Source organism: Ambystoma mexicanum, chromosome 1p (genome assembly GCF_040938575.1).
Source record: "Ambystoma mexicanum isolate Mex_15411 chromosome 1p, UKY_AmexF1_1, whole genome shotgun sequence".
Classification (NCBI taxonomy): Eukaryota; Metazoa; Chordata; class Amphibia; order Caudata; family Ambystomatidae; genus Ambystoma; species Ambystoma mexicanum.
This window is the reverse complement of record NC_090921.1, coordinates 148,458,493-148,478,926: the sequence shown is the minus strand read 5'-3', so window position 1 is coordinate 148,478,926 and position 20,434 is coordinate 148,458,493. Positions and strand designations below refer to the sequence as shown.

General features: G+C 45.3%; 1 protein-coding gene across 2 annotated transcripts in view; it reads left to right on the top strand.

The window, feature by feature from the left end:
* LOC138567315 (thyroid receptor-interacting protein 6-like) overlaps window positions 1-20,139 on the top strand; it is a 114,413-nt gene extending 94,274 nt beyond the window's left edge. For both annotated transcript variants that reach the window (XM_069645396.1, XM_069645405.1), the window contains exons 7-10: window positions 9,006-9,175; window positions 10,983-11,161; window positions 17,986-18,106; window positions 18,216-20,139. In XM_069645396.1, the coding sequence (XP_069501497.1) occupies window positions 9,006-9,175; window positions 10,983-11,161; window positions 17,986-18,106; window positions 18,216-18,347 (602 nt within the window). In that variant the 3' untranslated portion in view covers window positions 18,348-20,139. The remainder of the gene's footprint in view (window positions 1-9,005; window positions 9,176-10,982; window positions 11,162-17,985; window positions 18,107-18,215) is intronic.
* The last annotated feature ends 295 nt before the right edge of the window (window positions 20,140-20,434 follow it).

Here is a 20,434-nt window from a genome sequence, read left to right as displayed (position 1 = left end):
CCGCCTCAAGGCGCTCTCACCATAATCACCCGTTGGTGATCCCGAATTCAACAAACGTCCCACCACAAACTCCCGTGCAGCTGAGGAGAGAGAAAGGACATTATTAGAAAAGGCAAGGCATCTTAGCGCCGCGCACAAGCGCCTACTTACTGCATCAAGGCGCTCGCAAACACCATCACCTGCCGGCGATTCCAAACTCGGCCCACCGCGAACTTTCGCGCATCTAAGGAGCGAGAAAAGACATTAGTGCAAGAAAGGCTTACAGTATACCAGTAATAAGACTTACCTGAAAGACTTTAAGGGGAGCATCAGTGAAGTAACTAGATCGCCCACCCCCACAAGGACAACGCGCCCCTGCCAAGAAGGCAGGACGGAGAGCACGCCAAAACAGATAACAAGGTGAGGAAAGGTCCGGGGAGGGGGCTGCGGGCATACCGGGTGTTGGGAGGCTCTCACCCCAGTTGCCCAGCATTGAACATTGCCCACCTGTTTTCCAGGCAGAACTTCCCCGCTGATAATACCAGGGAGTGGCTGAGAAGGGTACCGGAGTCCCCGCAAGTGATTGGGGTCCCCGTGGATACCAGGTGAGCGTAACACTGTTGTGCTTTAATAAGTCTGTTCAATAAGGCTGCGTGTTGCACCGTAGTTGCGTCCGCGCGAGGTAGCCCCTCATTTTACAACCCTGCGTGTACTGTCGAAGTCACATAGGCAGAGTCACTGTACACGGTTAATTCCCCATTAGCCATGTGCCTTACCACAGCGGCACCTAAATATCTTTTCCCATCAGCTTGATCGATCTTTGAAGACCCATCAATAAAGAGAATCTCCTCAGTTGACAGAGCATTTACTTTCACTCGGAATTTCGTCATAGAATTCCTCATAATCTGCGCAATCATGTACATGCTCGTCTTCTGCCAATGTTTAAGATACAAACGTGGCAGGGGGTACCCCGTCTCGCATCTACTTTAATTGTTGGATTCGATATGACCACCTCATAAGCAGAGGCTCTTTGAGACGTCAGTGCACCTTTTAGGTTTTTCCAAAACAGCAAATCATGCATGCTGAACAAACAGCAAAAGATTGTTTGCAGGGGAAGAGACCCCTCGTTACTGGGTCCAAGATCCAACTGTAATATGTTATAGAATTGTACCCCAACGTAGTTCTCTATGTGAGCACTGCTGTTATGACTGTCCCATTCGTGTGCGAGAATAAAAAGAATTCCTCAGAATAATTAGGAAACCCTAAAATTGGAACTGTGCAAATTGACTTTTTCAATTCATCAAAACCTTCCTCCATCTCCTCAGTCCATACAATTTTTTTCCTGACTTATTTGAGCCTTTTTCAGGGCCTGCAACAATGGCCTTGTGTATGAACTATAATCAAATACCCATGCTCTCACATAATTGCAAATAATAATGAGAAAATTGTAAAAATGTACCTGCTGACACCAGGTTGTCTTTAGGCACATATAAAAGTAACCAAAATTCCAAAGTGTAAAAATCTAGTGTGATACAGAGGTATCCCTAATGCACTGCACTGTAAGGTGTTGAGTGCACTGTTAAAAACTACAAGCATTCAAAAGGGAAACATACTTTCCCAGTACTGATTGTCTGAAGGACTGATCTGTTAACTCATGCCGATGAGCAAAAGGCAAGGTGAAGGCTTCACTACCCTTCAAAGGTCTGATCAGGTTAAAAAACAGAGCACAAAGAATGGGGGTACATACTATTGAGGGAAAGTGGCAAAAAGAGAAATCTTTCCTAACAGTAAGTAAAAAGGATTTAGTGGTATTGTCCCAATCTCACCATACTACGGGTTACCCTGGGGGAGATCTTTGGCCACAACTTCACGAATCACGGCCAAGTAAGGGGAGAGTTAGGAAGTCGACTTTACGCCTTTTATTAGCACTATGGGAGGGGGGGGGGAATAAAACAGGTACACAGGTCTTTGCCCAGAATTCTGATATTCTGACTGTCCACCCCCAGGGTATTCAAAATTGCTGTGAACACTTACATCTGATGTTGGTCCAGATGCAAGGGGCTCGAGGGCCATCGGTGCACTGCTTAAAAGCTGTGTTTGATTATGTTCGGCTAGATGGCAGATCCGTGAGGCACGTGGTGGCAAAAACTAGTTTCCATAAAGGCCAATCTTTATGCAGGAAAGTAGCTACAGTAGAAGGGATGGCTTTCAACCACTGGCTTGCAGAGTACCCAGCTCCAGTCCGGGGTGGCGTGACCAGTGCATTGGCTAGGCCTTGTGAGAAGCTGGACAGCCCGTGGGTTGGTCCTGGGTCCCTTTAGACTGCTTCTGGCGACCATAACCTTGTGCAGGGGTCCCGACTGATTGGTCTCACCAGCCCAAGTGTTGAATCACCAACGCTATGCTGAATTTCTACTTACAAATATATAACTTTCATAAGATTGGCGTGTCTTTCTAACTCAATTCTGAAGACACGTCAGTCTTATGAAAATTATAACACTAGAGTGTGCCTTTAGAATGCACAGCGCTGACGGAAGTAAACCAACACGCATTACCTCTAGCTTAAGAATGCCTGCCAGCACGCTTGAGATGGTTGGGGTCTGATTATAGTCAGCCAGGCATTAAATTAGACAAACGCATAGACATATTACATCATGGAAGCCTGCAAGATTTTAAAAAACAGGGTTTTGGAGTGCATTAAGTTGCTCATTCTACATATCAAAGTTACTTTTGAAGGAGATCGGGACTTGCAGAAAGCTTCCCCATATGATACAATGGGATAAAGTCCAATGGCAGAGCAGGGTTTATAGAATAAAGGCAGGTAAGTCTGTGTTCCACCTCACAGATGCCGAAAAAGAAGCACCCAGCGCCAGGGGACATGTGAGAAAAGCCCCACAAAGAGTTCTAGTTCCAAGAGCTAGTAAAGGAGGAAGCAGCGACTGATCCTAGTCTATGGAAGTCCATTGCAAACCACAATAGGGAGGGATCTGCAAAACCCACCACTCCAGGGTCCTGGGTATCTCTAATGGTGATTTCGAAGAATATACCAGGATGTGGGGCCAAGTACTTATGTACCAATCCCATAAGATTTGTTTTGTAGAAGGTGGGAGAACCTGATAAGTACAGGGCATCGGTGCCCAGGTACAATGAAACATATCCAATTTAACACAGTCTGCAGTTCAAATATAAATGTACATCACTAAAACCCTTTGCTGAAGTCCGACTTCCACTGCAACCCATTCTCCTTTACTGTCTTATGGTTCGCCCATATGGCACCTAGGGCAGGGGTATGCTTTTAAGCACCCTATTTTGTCCCTATATTGATCACTATATGCCTGGTTTGTGGAGTAGGAAGGTAATGGCTGTAATTTAGTTTTAGCAAGAGTGCAGACTGTTTTGCTGCATTAGAATCCCAATGTATCGGTATGGTAGCCTTTGGGATACCATTTTTGTAAAGTTCAACTCTCAGCCATTTTGTTTAAGGCCATCCCTTTGTTTGTGGTAACTATGATGTAGGTAATTCCCTTTGCTGCCTCTTCTGCTTCTCTTATCCCTGACTGTCTGTCTGCAATCCAGGATTGGCGCGCCGCCAATGATCTCTGCCTGAATGCCAGTAAGACAGAGATCCTCCTATCGGCACACCTGCACCCCTCTTTGCCGCCACTCTCTGGCCGGCCTCCCTTGGCCCTCTTCCTGCTCCCCCGTGTGAGGCTAAGAACCTCAGGGTTATCTTCAACTCCACACTCTCCTTCTCTCCTCACATTTCCGACATCTCTAAGAAGTCAAACTACCAACTGCACCTCCTCAGGGGTGTTCTTCCTTTCCTGGGTTGCCCCAGACGTTCACTGTCTCCAGAGCTCTGGTTCGCTCTAGGCTTGACTACTGTAACAGCCTCTTTTTAAATCTACTCGCCTCTACTCTCCGTCCTCTGCAACTCATCCAGAACAGGGCTGCGAGACTTGTCCTTGGCCTCAAGCCCAGGGATCGTATCTCTCCAGCACTGAAATCTCTCCATTGGCTCCCAGTGGCTGCAAGGAACAAATTCAAGATCATTTGCATTGTCCGCAAGGCCTTCTGGGGCCTGGGACCAAAATACCTCCAGCTTTCTCTTCAGAAGTATCTTCCTTCTCGAGCTCTTAGCTAACTCCCTAAGGGTCAGTCGCTTTTCTTAGCAAAGAGTTGGGGGCAGATCTCTCTCTTCGGCCGGCGCCTCCCTCTGGAACAGCCTCCCTGACTCTCTGAAACCTGAGCAGAACCATCTCTGGTTCGTAAGCAGCCAAGACTTTCCTCTCTGCTTCTGGCTTCTATCCTCCACTTCCCTGCTGATCTCCTGTCTGATACTGCACTGGTGACCTGGCTACCCTCTGAACCACAGCCCCAGGTTCCTTGCCTCCCAGTTTTGCAAATGTGCACTGCCCCCTGGCAACCCTGCACTTGGGGCTGTATCTGCAACCCTACAGTCCCCCTAGTTGCACTTATCTAACACTTGTCTGCACTTAACCCCTGCATTGCCTCCTGTAGGCCGCACTCTTTTCTTTTGGTTTTTTGTTGTATTTCTTGATCCTACGTCTCGCACTTCTCCTCCCCTTCCCCTGGCACTTTTCCCCTACCCTCGCCCTTGCACTTGCGCAATCTCATTGTCACTTGGCTTAGTAAGATCTTTGTCTTGCCCTCCGTTGTTCCCCTCCCTTGCCTCGTTGCGCCCTGAAACTCTTGTGTATAGGCTCACTATAAATAAAATATCGTATCATATATCGTAGGCCTCAAATTACTGTTGCTCACACATAGGCTCACTCTGTGCCCACCTGTGAACCCTCTGAAGTAGTTTAAACTGGTCCCCTGCCCTAGACCACCACAATACACATATATAGGGGTGAACCAGAGTTTTTGGCGGTTTTTAGGGCCAACGTAATTGGCTACCTGCCAAAACGGTTTTTGTATCAGCCTGCTGTGTGATTGGAGGGCTAGCTTAGGCCAGCTCATGTATGAATGTGCATATCTAGAGGTGACCCTATGCATTCGGCTAGCCTGTGAAGGCAAGCGTCCCCAAAAGGCATTACCCTCCCCACAATGAGAGGCAGTAATGGACACACCCCAAGAGGGAATGAGGCCAAGACCAAGTGCGGGTAAAAGTAAAAGGTTCTTTATCTAATCAAATAGGGCATGCAAAGGACTCTGCAAGCTCCGAGAGCGCTCTGTCTGACAATAGCAAAGAGTCTTATTTATTACAAAATTTCGTCATAGAAACCTATACACTATAGGGGGCACATAATCTTGGGGATTGGGTGGCGTCGACTAACTATAGGTGTAGTTGTGACAAGCCGATCCGTGGTTGGTGGACATCAGCGTGGTGTCAACGTGGGGCGGATAGGTCAGCTTGGCTCATCGGGTTGGGGCTGCCAGGCCAGGCGCGGTCAGTGTCGTTGATGGACGGGTGCCCTGACATTCTGCCCTTGTGGCCACACACACAACATTCATTCATTTAGATAATTCCGGTTGTCCTGTAAATCCTACAATAGATTAATCTAAGGGTTAATAAGACACAGGAGGAATACATATAATGTGAAGCTCTACCAATACATCAAGACACTGTTACTTCTGACCTGCTGACCAGGTGTCATAAACCTGGGGGTTTGGTCTGAGGGCACGGGGTGAGCTGCACTTTCATTCTGGTCTTGTTAGATGTAGTAAAGAATTACTTTATGATGTGTTAGTACAGGGTTGAATATCTGTTGTCCAAGGCCCATTAACTTAGTACCACTGGATCAGCGAGGGTGTACCTCTGGCCCCTTGGGGCGGTGGGGTTTTAGGACCGGGTTGTAAATAATTCATTTGGCCGACCATGGCGGTCTGGGACATGAGGGGGAGGCGAATACTTGAAGCGGGTCCAACAGAATGGGGGGAGGTGAGGCTGTGCTGCTCGCACACCAGCTTGTCCTGACGTGCCTTGGTGGGAGGGAAGAGGAGGGGAGATGGCCTTGGGTGTGTGTGTGTGAGCAATTCTCTGTGCTTGGGCTGCACACTATATAAAACAAGGAAATGATTAATAAAGTTGGTAATATTAAGGCGTTTACACATTTCTACTGTCTATACATTCGTATATTAGTTTATAGTTGTCTACAATAATTTGGCAGTGTTTCATACATCATTAAATATCGGACGACTATATTTTAGCAATGTCACACGGTAGTAGCTGAATAACACATGAGGTTGTATTTGGTTTGGTGGCGTACTCAGGAGCATAGAAGCAATACATTCAGAGGCGATAATACATTTTCATTCTGGCTTGTACATTTAAACGTGTCCCTCTATGCACACACACACATGCTTGCAGTAATGCTTCGCTTGCCTTCCTTTGTACTTGGCAGCATTTGTTAGTTAGCCCTAGGCAGTCTGTATCAATTTCTTTTCATTAAGTCTTCTAGACGCATGGTATCGTGTATGAGCTGAGGCCATGCTTGCTTTACCAATACTTATGAATTTGTATCCCTTTCTTAAACATGGATGTTTATATTTAATATAGCAATCTTTGTAAACCGTCAGGAATTGGAGTGTGGTTGGACATCGACAAGGGTTTATACAAAGAGGGTATTGACATCATATATTTTACATGTTACGGGTTAGATGCAGGGTCAAGGATGGTTTTCTGTTATTTTCCATACTTGAACCGCGAGTCAGGTCACTTCGGGGACAGTGATGTACTGCGAAAGGTAAATGATAGTGTTTGTTCTGATGCTTGTTCGTGTCTGGTTGCTCGTTAGAACGGGCCTTCAGCAGATCTGCCATGGAGCAGAGGCACCAGGGGAAGGGCATGGCTCTCTGTGAGTGGGGGCCAAGCTGCAGCATTCGCAGGCAGGCTGTCTCGTTGGGATTCAGGTTGTCCGTATCTAAAATGGAGTCCTGATGCTTTCCAAAATGGTGTCCATGGTCTGTTACATTACAGCATGATCAGTCCTGTGTGTCGATCAGTAGTCACCCCGTCACCTGGACCCTGGTGACAGGGGGGGGCCCCTGACGAGCCACAAACCTCACATAGGTGGGGCATGTCGGGGAGGGGGGGGGGGGTCTCCTGGACCTATCCTCCCATACACCTGCTAATTTTTACCTGAATTGCTGGAGGATTTTGTCACAGGGCTGGGTTGCTGGAATTAACTGCATGGTTTGGCCATGTTGGCTAAGCTGTAGGCCCTTTTTCTCTTGACCCAGTTTCATGTTTTGGCTGCTGGATATCCTTCCTGAACTGGTGCTAAGACCTTTTCTGGGCCATCATGGATATTACATATTGGACCTCATCTCGTCCCGCAACCTTACTACTCTGCTTATACTATGTGAATTTCAATAAACGATAAAGAAAAGGGAGCGAACATTAAAATAAAGTTTCTTATATCAGCAGCCTCAAGTAGAGGTTAATTCTCCTCATCTAACTGTTAGCATAGGGGTTTTTCTGCTTGCTGCTGGCCTTCTATGGCATTCTGCTTTTGCACCCAAAGCATTTCTGCACCAGATGTAGGTCTGCAGTGTTCTCTTCCCTAATTGGGCGAACGTCCTTTGCAGTCCCGGAGGTAGAAGTGTAGCAGTTCTGGACTCCAAGCTCATCACTCAGCAGTTCAGCCGCAGTGAATCGCTGCGCATCCTCCATGCGCCGAAGTTCTGTTGGCCCATGTTCTTTGCTTCTGAACCCAGCTTCTGCTCCACCTTGGGCCACATCGTAGCACTTGGAGTGAGAGTGGGCAAGAACACAAGGAGCAGGCAGAGGGGGAGAACACAAAATTCGATGGCCACTTTGTTCATGCTACTGATGCTGTAATATTTTAGTTTTATTCGGATATAATCTGTTATCTATGCAATTCAAATATAATTGCCTTTTTTCCACTGTCCATATGCACCATTTATTGAATTATAATTTATAAAATCGAAGTAACGATTGGCTGTCTCCATCCAATTTATTTGTTTTATGCTACCACCGAGTTTGCAAGAACATCCTTTGAATAAAATTATGTGTAATTGATTTAATTTCGTTGCCACTTTAAATATTATTTGTGATGCACTTGATATGTTTTTGTTCCCTCCTTCTCTTCATAATAAAGATTTGAGGGACTTGTACAGTAATTAGAATTGAATTATTTTTCAATTAATGACCTTTATTACTGGCTGTAGCCTGATTGTTTATTCGTTAAGTATTATTTTTGTCCTTCCTTTGGGTCTTCTGACTTCCCTTGACACTATTACATTAGGTTTGTTTATGATTGTTATATGTTATGAATTTGTAAAGCGCTCTGATGCCTGTGTGCCTAGTTTGCGCTGTACAAGAATTTGTGGTATGAACAAGACTGTTCTAGCGACCATGCAGGTCATGTTTTACATTCTTAATCCTTCATAATTTTGCGACCCATGTTTGCTTTTTTTAAATTGCATTTCTTGCATTTAAACTTTGCTTCTAAGACTTTCTGTTCCTGCATTTTTTCTTCCCAGTGGTTTGCCAAGAGTGACATGTATCCCTCGTGTTTTATGATTCTGATATGTTCAAGCATCCATCTTTTAAGGTGCCTGATGGTACTTCCCATGCAGCTGCAGATGCATGTCAATGCAGATGTGAAGGAAGTGCTACTGCAGGATGTGTTTCAAACAGACGGGGTGGGTCGAAGTGGAATACTAGGAAGTTACCCCACTAATATAAAACAATTGCTGTTCATAACCATGTGCTGTGTTTTTCTTTGGTTATGATAAGAGGACTAGGGTTACGGTATGGTCCTTAATGCTTTTGCGTATATTAATACAGCTTTATAGTGGGTACCAGGCATGGAGAGAGCCGCAGGCACAGTACCTGCTATAGAGTTCACAATGGATCATGTGGAATGTTTTATTCAGGGCACAGGGGGCTAAAGTAGCGTTTTGCAGCGCTCGAGCCATTGGCACAGGATTCTCTGAAAGAAGGGCTTGTACCCCAAGTAACACTATTGGGGTGGCAACTGCTGTAGTCCTTTAAAGTCCTTTTGATTGCCTCTCTCTAACTTTTTTGTTTACAGGGCGCTGTGCTCGCTGTGGAGAGAATGTTGTGGGGGACGGCACTGGCTGTGTGGCAATGGATCAGGTGTTCCATGAAGACTGTTTCACCTGCATTAGCTGCCACTGTCGTCTGCGTGGACAGCCCTTCTATGCCATTGAAAAAAAGTCCTACTGTGAAGCCTGTTACATTGTAAGTGCAGCCCTTGCCCTGCCCCCTCAGCCCCCAGACCACAACATCCCCTTCACCCTTCCCTTCTGACTACAGGGGGTTCTGGTACTGCGCCACTGGCCACTGGGCCATGTGGGGGCTCTGCCATATTCCTTCCTTTCTTGTCATTGTGTGTCCTATCCTGACCACAGAGATCATTGTCCTCCTGACTGACCACATGGGTCCACCTTCCTTTTTGGCTCTCCATGATTGACCACAATACTGCATTTTCCCGCCAGTGGCCTTGTCTTCTCTCATCATTGTCCTTTGTGTGACCCAGCCACTTTGCTGTTCTGCGCTTAATGTGATTGGTTTAGTCGGAGTGTCCCCAGCAGCTTGGATTAATCAAGAGGCTTACAGTGCTTACAGAAGTTGAAAATAGATGTCAAATTTAAATACATTAAGACTAACTGTGTCAGCAGGGTTGTAACAGTGCCCAAGGCTTACTAAACTAACTATAACCAAAAAATATGATGGGTGGAAGGTTTTGAAGGAAGTTTTAACCACTGGCATAGCTCTGGGCTATCTTCCACACCACAGTTTTTAGTCTGTCTGCCCTGCTGCAGAAGTGGACCTAATAAAAGTGTAGTCTTTTCGAGGGGACAGATGGGAATGAAAATCGCAAAGGGCCCGATATACATAGCAAACCTTTGAAATGCAGTTGAGTTTTCCAGAAATTAGTGTACCCCTTTCAGGTGATTATGCTCTCCTGGATGGGTCACTTGGGCATTGCCAATGAGATGCGAGATAAGTTTGTCCTTCGTGTTGTGGATAGGAGGCCTTGTGATGTGGTTCTGCATTGCTCTGTCCCCTTCCCTTGTTTGACCCCTTTTTCTCCACCGCCATCCTTAGGCTTCAGAGTCTATAACTGTGATCTAATAATTCAGTCCCTTTTCTGTCCTGGCTGAATCGCCTCTGACAATCCACAGGAAGGTGGCTGGATCATTCCTAGTGGGGCACTCACTGTCTTAGAGCAGGTTTAGTGTCCGCTAAGGAAGACTCTTTGTGGTTGAGAGCTGAAGTCTGGAGGAAGAGAGAACCACATCCTGGACGTCAGCTTAGTCACCCACCAGTTCAGTGCTTTGTTTGCCAAGTACTAGTTTCGAAGTGCAGACCTGTGCTGCACTGCTGCCAGATCCCAGTCACTCATGCGTATTTCTTACCATTGAGCTTTCGTGAAAACATTCACACTGTCCGTTCAATGCCGACGTGGCTGACCCATAATACTACCTTTTGTCTCGGGTCGTACACATGTATCCAGTGCTACCTTGGGGAAGTTATTCATCTTGTTTAGGATAAAGCTGTGCGCTTACCCCTCCGTGAAGGAAGAGCAAGGAAGCAACCAGTGGGCTTATCTTGGAAATGGGCTCTTGAATCTTCTTTGTAACAGATGACTGTAGAACCTGCGTGACCCCCATTCTTATGAATCTATCCTTGAGGGTAAATGTGGCACACACACATGTGGGCACTCATGCAGGCAGTTTCATGCACAAACACAAACATGCCCAAATACTCCACCCTCTTCCTCCTAGCTTAATCTCATCTATGCTTTCCCAAAACATTCTGCGGGTCTAGCACTGCACCCTTCTGTTGATTTGTCCATGCACATTGACTGCAGAGGCTTTCTGTGTGTGGTTTATTTTGATGGCTTGTTCGCTTCCATTTCAGTGACTTAATCCGTGTCCTCTGAGTTGGGGCCCCAGATGTCTGGCCCTTGTTCGCCTGTGCAAGCTCTTGAAATGCCTGCAGTATGCTGCCCCTGACTCGTTGTTGATTTCTCGCTATACAGGTGACTTTGGAGAAGTGCTCTATGTGTGGGAAACCCATCCTAGACCGGATTCTACGAGCCATGGGCCAGGCCTATCATCCCCAGTGCTTTATTTGCGTAGTTTGCAGGCGTTGCCTGGATGGCGTGCCCTTCACCGTGGATGCCACTAGCCAGATACACTGTATTGATGACTTTCATCGGTAAGTATCGTGATAGCTTTGATGATTGACACTGTGCACTGACATTGCAAACTTCATCAGGGAATAATCTCTGGAAAAACCCAGGTTACTTGGTCAATCAGCCTTTTATTTATGATGACAGAAATCCATATATCTCAGTAGATTGGACTTGCCTTCCCATCTTAATGTTGCACACAGCCTATGGGAGCTATATCACTATCTGAATACATTTGTGGTCAAATGCTTACCGTAGGAAATGCAACTATTGCTCATATGGTGAACCTTATGGTGGAAGACAGATTGTTAAACCTCAAGTTTATTTGATATTTGTTTCAATGAACCACACATATCTGACAGTTCTAATCATTTGAGATTAAAAGTGAACATGTTTTCTTGAAAACTCATGATTCAATGAAAGATCTAACCCACCTTTCCTGTGGTGGAGGTACTCTAGCGTATACCATTCCACACCAGCCTTCTTGCCCGATACGCTCTTGGTATTCTCATAACCAGCCAACATCCAGTGCCTTTATGTGAAATATTGTAGTGATTGCGGGCATGTGAGGTCAGGGTGCTCCTTCCTCAGATTGGCAAAAAAGGTTTTCCATATTGAGCTGGATTTTTGTTCTTGTTCATTATTGTGACACGCTCCATAGCAAGATCCATTTTATGCCTGCTCGGTCCGAGACCCAACTTGAGATGATGAATCATTTGTAATAATCAACATCTGTGCCCCAGGCATACCCCTTGTGATTCTCAAAGAAAGTGAATCCTGACGGGCCTCTGCAGAAACCTTGAGCTAGCTCTAGGGGTCTAGACAGCCCAGTTATCCCACACATACTCCATCTCACCATTCTCCAAAATTCAGTTTGCTTCAGGCACACCCAGATGCTGCATAGCAAATCTCTGATGTTCCAGTAATCCCACCATCGGTCCGATTGATTGCCTCCCATCCCCTATAATGCGTTCCACGTCTAGATGATGCAAGATCCTGGTGTTATTATTGGACCAGCCCATTCACCTGAGAGATACCGAATTGTGTTCTCATTTGTTATGTTACATAGCTTTTTCTTTTCTTTTTACAAGCTTTTTTGTATTTTCAAACACTTTCTGCCTGTGCATGTGAAGACACCTTGTACCCAGCAATACGTTATCCTTTTTTCGCAGACCTGTCTCCACCATTCCCTCAACATACATAGCAGCTATAGCTAATGAAATTAATAAGCATAACTTATAACCACTTAAACCATTGACAGTGTAGCAATAAGGGATCTATTATTGACGTTCACTCTATGCATGCCCTGCCATCCCACCTTGTGTTCTCGCATTACCTAACCCGCTGACACTCACCATATTGAGATATTCCTCACTAGGACTGGCTTATTATAGTGTTGCTCCCTATCTATGTTGCATAGCTTTTATACTGCACAAAATCAACATTGTAGTCTTCACAGAGCCCCAAGACTTGTGGACTAAAGGTCTTATGATAGTACATGGACCAAATCAGTAGCTTGTCAGTGGATGGAATTATCCACACAATGCCTGGTAAGGTTTAAATAGATCATAATAATAGATGTTCTCAGAGACCTCTTGTTTTATTAGTAACGCAATGCTTATGTTGGTAATATTGGAACCAGTCCTCCTCAGACAAGTGACTTAAGCCCTGGAATGATTTCACATATACACACGTAGACACTTATTCATGCACCATCCCCTTTCCCTCCACTTCCTAAGGATAAGCCCTCTACTGGTGCAAGAATTTAGTTTCATGTACATGGTATAACCGTCTAGTTTGACCATTTTCGGGACTGGTTGTCCTAAATGGTCAATATTGCATGCAGTATTGGGTGCTAGCGGTCAAATCCCTGTATTTGATCACTTTTTGAATCAATTATGAGTGCCATTGTGGAGTCTCTGCTCCATAAGGAATATCTTACTCGTGGGTATGCTCATTCATTTCAGGGCTCGAAATTAAGATTGGCTATAAACTAGAGCTAAAAGCAGCTCCTGGGTATCCAGCATTAACCAGTGGCCCAGAGCTACCACTGGGGAATGTGGAGACAGTACATAGCTCTCTGCAAAAAGAACTTCCATAGAAGATGGAAACATACAATTGTGTCCATTTTTTATGACGTCCTTATGCTTTAAATGCCATTTAGATGTGTCCCAATGCTTATTTATGCTTTGTCCCAAATGCACCCATTTACATTGTCATAGTTGTCTTTGTTTGCCATCAGTTGGACTGGTGAGCCAAAAAAGCTCCTGGTAGTTGTTGATGTCAAGATAACTAGGCTCTGCTAGGCTACACACAAGAGCTAATCTGTTTCCAGCTCCCCTCAATTTCGAACCCTGCATGTGCTTGGTAAATTTATCTTAGAATCATGATAGTACTTAAAGTATTTAATACACCCTTTTCTGAGTCACATTACGGGCATGTTTGTGTCCCCTTACAGACATATTTGACTTGTGAGTCAAGGGGATTCCTGCAGTTAGACTTTTGTACTTGGCCGTATCCTTTCCAATGTTGACTCCCAGTTCTCCTTCCATGCTATGTTACATTGCATTTATAAAGCGCTCCTATGCCCTTGGTACGGTCTCCTAGTGCTGTGGGTGGTCTGTTTGCAGAGCTGTTGGGACAGTTTTTCTAAAGCCCACCCAAAGGACTTTATAACACTATCTACTAGGCAATACAGAGCTGCAACCTCTAGTATAAGTCTGTACTACTCCATATGAGGGAGCTATGGCAGAGCAGCCAAGCTTATCCTAGGGTGGAGAGAGGGTTGTTGGAAGGTACAAAGAACGTGTAGCATACGCTTTAGTTATGTAAAAATAATGGATTATTATATATATGCACGGCCAAAGAGACGACTTTAGAAAGGTCAGTACTATAACCATAAGCCAACACTATTTAAAACCAATACAAAACTTCTTGCAAGTAAACCACAGTGTAAAATACTTCTAGAATGGCACCAAGTGATTCAAGGTAAGAACAACTACTGCTATAGTAAACTTTGTAGATCTGTTTTAGAATGGTGGAATCCATTCCAAGGTAAGTAATAACTGTAATACTTTTCAGAATGACCGCACGTAATTCAAAGGTAAGTAATAACTTGGTAGTCCACTATGTAACTTATTCTGTTTCAGGAATATTATAGCTATACTACTTACATTAGCAAGTAAGTACTTGGGAAAATGTGTAACCTAGTCTGTTTAACGAAAAATAATGTTACGCTACCTACAATAGCAAGTGAGTACACGACTTATTCGGTTTTAGAATAGCAGACACAATTCAAAGGTAAGTAAGACTTTGTAACACTTTGTTTCAGATCCTTATGAAAGCAATGACGGCAACACAAGGTAAGTTACTTAACAATCTCTTCACAGAGCCTAGGCTTTAGGACTCCTTGCCTATCTAGTTCTGAGTCTCTTTCAGGGTCAGATTGGAAGTCAAAAAGGCAGGCACATGCTGTAGAAAGGGCAAGAGTTCCTGTGGAAATCTTCTGTAGCAATTAAGTAACAGTTGCTGTGGGAAAAAGGGTTCAGGGACTTTGTGGAAGGCTCCCTGAAATGCTTTTCAGCGTTATGCCTGGGCGTAAGTGAATGGGCAAACTCCCAACTATTCGAATGACCCTCCCCCAACCCCACCAATACATGAGCGACAGAATAACTTTAGGTAGCTATTACCTAGAGTCACATTGTAGCTTAGGAGTGATGAAGAAGATGAAGCTGGATGGCTTCCTGCAGTAGCAGCTGCAGACCTGGTCTACTGTTCCTTGGTCGTGTTGATGAAAGGAGAAACTCGGTATGGGATTTTGCAACAGCAGCCGCGAGAGGGAACTCTCAGCAAAGGATTCTTCGTGCTCCCAAAGCGGATCTGTGGTTTTGGCACCTTTTCAGAGACACCAGTGAGGAACGGTTGTGGGCTGATCAATTTGCCTCGCTTGCTCAGTCCTGCACTCTGGTCAGGGGACTTTCAGGAGTAGAATCCTGCTTCTGGAGGTTCAGCAGGAGTCCACCAAAGTTTCAGTAAGATTCATTCTTCGGAAGATGATGCACTGCAGGATGGTTGCAGGTCCCAGGATATTGACGCTTTGCAGCCCAGGAAGGCAGCAGGTTGTCGTGGGGTGGCTCAAATTGCAGTTCGCCTTGCGACTGATCATGCCCACCATTCCATGAGAGGAAGTCGCCGTCTTCGGGGCTTCCCTGTCGATTCGAAAACAGGCTCAGGACAGCAGCAGTCACTTAGCAGGCTTCACCAGTTACTGGAAGGGTCTGCAAGCGTCTCAGGTCATAGTGTTGTTCGATTCTTCTGTTCAAGTGGTCGACTTGTCTTCAGCTTCAGCATTCAGGCCAGTTATCCACGAGCTACATACCAATTTATCTGCCCTGGCTGCACACATAACAAGTGTACCCAAGCACTGTTTTCTACACTACTCTCTCCATATCAGTGGTGAAAGGTGCTATACAAATGCCCAATAACGTAACCCGGCCAATCAGTATGTGTGCTGCATTCAAACTTTGGGGGGGGAACAGCCATCCTCCCAGTTGGAGCTGGTTCCTGGCAGGCATGCCAGAAGACAAAGGACTTCAGCGTTTGACTCCTCGTTTCCTGTCTTCGCAGACACTATGGAGCCTTGGCGGGATTCCTGCTGAAGTCAAAAGTCAAACCAGGACCTCCTCCACCCAGGACGGCAGAAGAAGGGCAAAAGAAAGAACAAGTACACAGGAAATGGCATGAAAAGAACCCAGCCACCATGTTGGGTCAATTGTGACCCTTCTATGCATTACTGGGGCTGTGACAACATCCTGCAGGTACATAATCACACAAAAGCCGGTAGAACACGTCCACTGCCACCAACCATACGGGCATGCTTGTCACTGTAACATACATGCTACAGGAGCAGTGAGAAAGGGTATACTGTGTAACCCCTCAGCACTCCCCAGGTGGGGTGTGCTGATCTCACAATATAAAAGGTAGAAAGGATAAGTATCCCTCCACCCTTTGGAACATTAGTTCTTAAAAGGAAAATAAAAGAAAAGAAAATACAAAAGGCTCCCAGTAGCACCACACAAAAGGTGCAGTGTGCTACAAAAGTAAATTACAGATGCCTTAAAAAATATGGAGGAAATCATGACTCCATAAAATAAAGTACAAACGTAATGAAAAATGGTTCTCCTAGACCAAATATTTGAATGAGTGAGTGGGGGAAAAGGCTCCCACTCACTCAGGAGACTGATCAAAAAATCCATGAATCCAGCAAATCGGGCTGAGGGTCTCACAGGTGAAGATGATTTGGCATAGAAATACAAAATCTACCTAGCCAGGGCTGCAAGGCTTTGGTTTCTGCTAAGCATAGTCTGCTTCTTACATATTATAACGGTGCATAAAAACATACCAGTGCTACACAAAGAGCATTTAGATATCATAGTTAGGAATTTTGTGTCGTGTCCCCATCAGGTAACCCTGCATAAAATAAATGTCAGAGATAGGAGGAATGGCATTTACATGATGTATGAAATGAATGCTGAATGCCTATTTCCATGAAGGACTATGCCCTCTCGGTGCCTGACCAAACAGTAATGCTGTGGCTTACGATGTGCAGGTTTGCGGAATGGTGTGGGCTATGTCCCTTGCTAGTGCTGGCTGCATGACTAGGTACATAGTTTCATACCCAGGTCTACTAAGGCACCTTGAATGCAAAGTGGGTGGTGTTGCCCTGCGGCGGCATATGGCATTGCCTATCAATTATATTTATTTGAATCCATTGCACAGAAACCTTGCCAGATACAAAATGGTAAATAGGATATACAACACAAAATATATTGTACAAATCATGTAAGGTGGGGTTTTAAAGTTTTGGGGGGTCAGTTCACCTTAAACTTATGACAGTAAAGACTGGGTGTAGCTCCAGTTATCTGTAGTAAATGCCTTCAATAACATCTCATCTGCTTCATGTATACTTCGTGGCGGTTTCAGTTTTAGTTTCTAATTTCTCTGTGCCGATACCTTGAGACTAATCGGACACAACGAATCCCGTTTGTACATTTTATTAGTCGTCATTTGCAGGTTGCTCAGGAAAGTTTCTGTTTCTCTGATGCCAGTATTTTTGAAGCCCCCTTAAGTGGGTTACCTAAACACTGTACAATACACCAAAAATGCATCCATCTTTGCCTTAATGTTCACTCATTTCTGCCTTTCCCCTTTCCCTATCCCCTTTTTTACTTCCATCCCACGCTTCACGTATTCCCACTGTCGTCCTCTCTAATTTATAAAACTCTCCCCTGTCTCCACTCTTCCACTTCCCTCTTGGACTTGCCTGGATAAAGGCATGTCAGTTCATTGTTCCCATACACTGGCCCTTGAGGGAGTAGAACACCCCTGCCAAATGATCTCCTTCCGATCAGAGTAAAGGTGTGTTCAGTTCTATTGAAATTGATTGTGTCTCATGGCATTTTCAGTTAACAAACCCCTGCCCCGAGATGATGTCCTCAGTCGTTTCCTCCTTTTCTATACTGTCTTTTAAAAAATAAAGTGAAATCTGAGCTTTTTTCTGAAAGTTTTCCTTGTGGTACCAGGCAGCTGCGCCTTCCATTAGAAAACACGTATTGCTTTTCAGTTGTGCCTGAACATCTGTTTGCCTTCTCTAAGGAAATGGTATGCAAGAAAAATGCCTTGCCTAATCCTGCCATTAGAACTATGGCCTTTGCTCTCTTTTTACATTGGCAAGTGAAACCAAAGGGCAATGTTCAAAGCTTTCCTGAGCACTTGGGCTCTGCCGTACAGTTACTTGAGCTCGCTGTTGAAATGTGAGTTTTGGTTGCTGACATCTTACTTTTCCCCGCAGCAAATTTGCACCACGTTGTTCCGTTTGTGGGAATGCCATCCTGCCAGAGCCAGGACAAGAGGAGACGGTGAGGATTGTTGCTCTGGATCGTAGCTTTCACATCAACTGTTACAAATGCGAGGTGGGGAGCTATTTTCATACCATTTCTTTCCCCTTTTCAGCCCTTCTTTGTGGTTGAAATTCTGTCTTGGTCCTCTTGCCTATACTAACGTTTTCTTATCATTTCTCAGGAGTGTGACCTGTTGCTGTCCTCTGAGGGAGAGGGCAGAGGCTGCTACCCCCTCGATGGCCACATTTTGTGCAAGAGCTGCAGTGCGCGGAGGATCCAGGAACTGTCTTCCAAGATAACCACTGATTGCTAAACCCGGCTGCCAGGGTATGTGAAGGTCTTGCATCTATAGATGGGACTATGATGTGCCCGATTGCAAGAGCTGGTGGTGTCTGCTGATCGCTGCGCCAGCGGCTGCTGAGCCTCAACCCTGGGGTCCGCCACAAACTCTTCTCTCTACAACGGGGACTGTTGCCCCCAAATGCTAGCATTTATCACGAGCGCTGCACACTCAACCAGAGATTCCTGGGCCAGAGCATTGCAAATCTTCATATGGCCCATTGCACAAGTCAGACGCGAATACTACTGGTGACGGTTAACTTCTGTGCACTATGGACAAGCTACATCGGTCTCTGCAAGCCCGCTGCCACAAGTGGGAATAGCAGGGCAAGCTGAATTACAAACTACTGACCCTCGGCTCTGTTTGCACATGCAACTGAACGTGGCCCTCCCCAGTGCACACCCTGCTTCGAGTTACTTGGGGGTGTGGGGGGAGTGTTAATATCAGGCAATATTAAGCTTTAACTTCATCTTTAACTGCTGAGTTTAATTTGGACGTCCTCCCTGATTTTATTTTGACGATGTGTCCTTAAATGCCACCATCAACCTGAACCACTGTGCCCACCTTAGAGTTGTTGCCCTCTCCTTGCGCCCATGCTGATGCCTCCTCCCTGGGCTGCTATACTAGCGCTCCTTACTACTGCTGTGATATGCACTTTTGGGTGGCTTACCTCGGCTTAGGGCTGCACCTTGGGGTGCAGATGGGTACGCTTTTAAAGGTATTCTGTATTTTGATCTGTTATTTAAGACTATTCAGGGTTTGCAGCATTTCACAAATGGTCTTTATGAGAATGGGTAGACTTTCTGCTGTGCACACATTGCACCGCTCTGTATTAAACAGGATGTTGTCTGCCCTCAAAGGTTCCCCTACTTTTCCACAAATAGTTGGGGAAATACTGTGGTCAGTGCCTGCCACAAACAAAGTCTGAATTTACAGTGCCTGGTGCTGTGTACAGTGTTAAGCCAAGCTATCATTGCATGTCTGTTGTACAATAATATTCAACCCTGTGGTCCACATTCACCCATTTCATTTGCGGAATCATGATTAGCTTATGTAAGGCAGCTGAAGTCTTGAAGGCCTCCTTTCACTCATTCAACTGTGCTGTTCTCCAAAGGGCCCAGCGGAGCCATTCCCTAAACTAATCCCCAAGATGGTGCTCCATAGTGTGTCCAATTTAATATTTGGAGGTATTTGGGGTGGGGGTACGTGTATATTAACAGAGGAGGACATTACAGTTGACTCTGCCATGTCCCAAAAGCTTACATTTAAATTCTGAAGGCTGCCATTACAATTGAGAAAGATGCCTTATTGCATAGTTGGCTCCCTGGTTCCTTCTGAACCTTGTTTTATACCTGCTTCCATAAAGTCCATATCTCATATGTGGCCATGGATGCAATGGCCTCCTTCCTTGGTCACAGGAATCACTACATTGATCCAGACAGTGTATGTGTATGATCATGTTGATATGAGTTTGTCTGTTAATTGGTCTGGCGGTTCCTATAATGGGCCTTCTTCAGAAGCAGATTTCCTGCGGGCAGGTGCTGTTGTTAATAGTGGACAGGGGTGTTCCAACTGCGATTATATTTTTTTGACTCATCAGGACTCCGTCTTTAATATTTTACATTTAGCCTCTCCAAAACGCACTTGGAAAGGGAATTGTGCCATTTTGCTCCATGCCCTGACCTTTCACTGTTAGTTGCGAGAATTGAAAGACTGTCCATCACTGTGATGTGCATTTTGCTGTATTAAAGGTCAAAGGCTGGCATGCTGGTGTTTCTTCCCCATCTTTTTGGGTGTGATATTTGTGCCAAATATTTAGGCACCAATGCCTCTGTGGTGAGCTGTGACAAGTGGTAGTGGCCTGCCACTCAAATGTATAGAACAGAGAAAAGCAAGGGCCTACGATGACGGTGCGACATTACCTTCATACACGTTTGTGTTCAACCGTTATTGCCATTAGACCCCTGAAGCAATGTCCAGGATGATCATAGCCCCCTTTTTTAAGAGGGGTGGGCAGCGAAGATCATGCAGTCCTTTTCTCCCCATAACAAAGAACTACA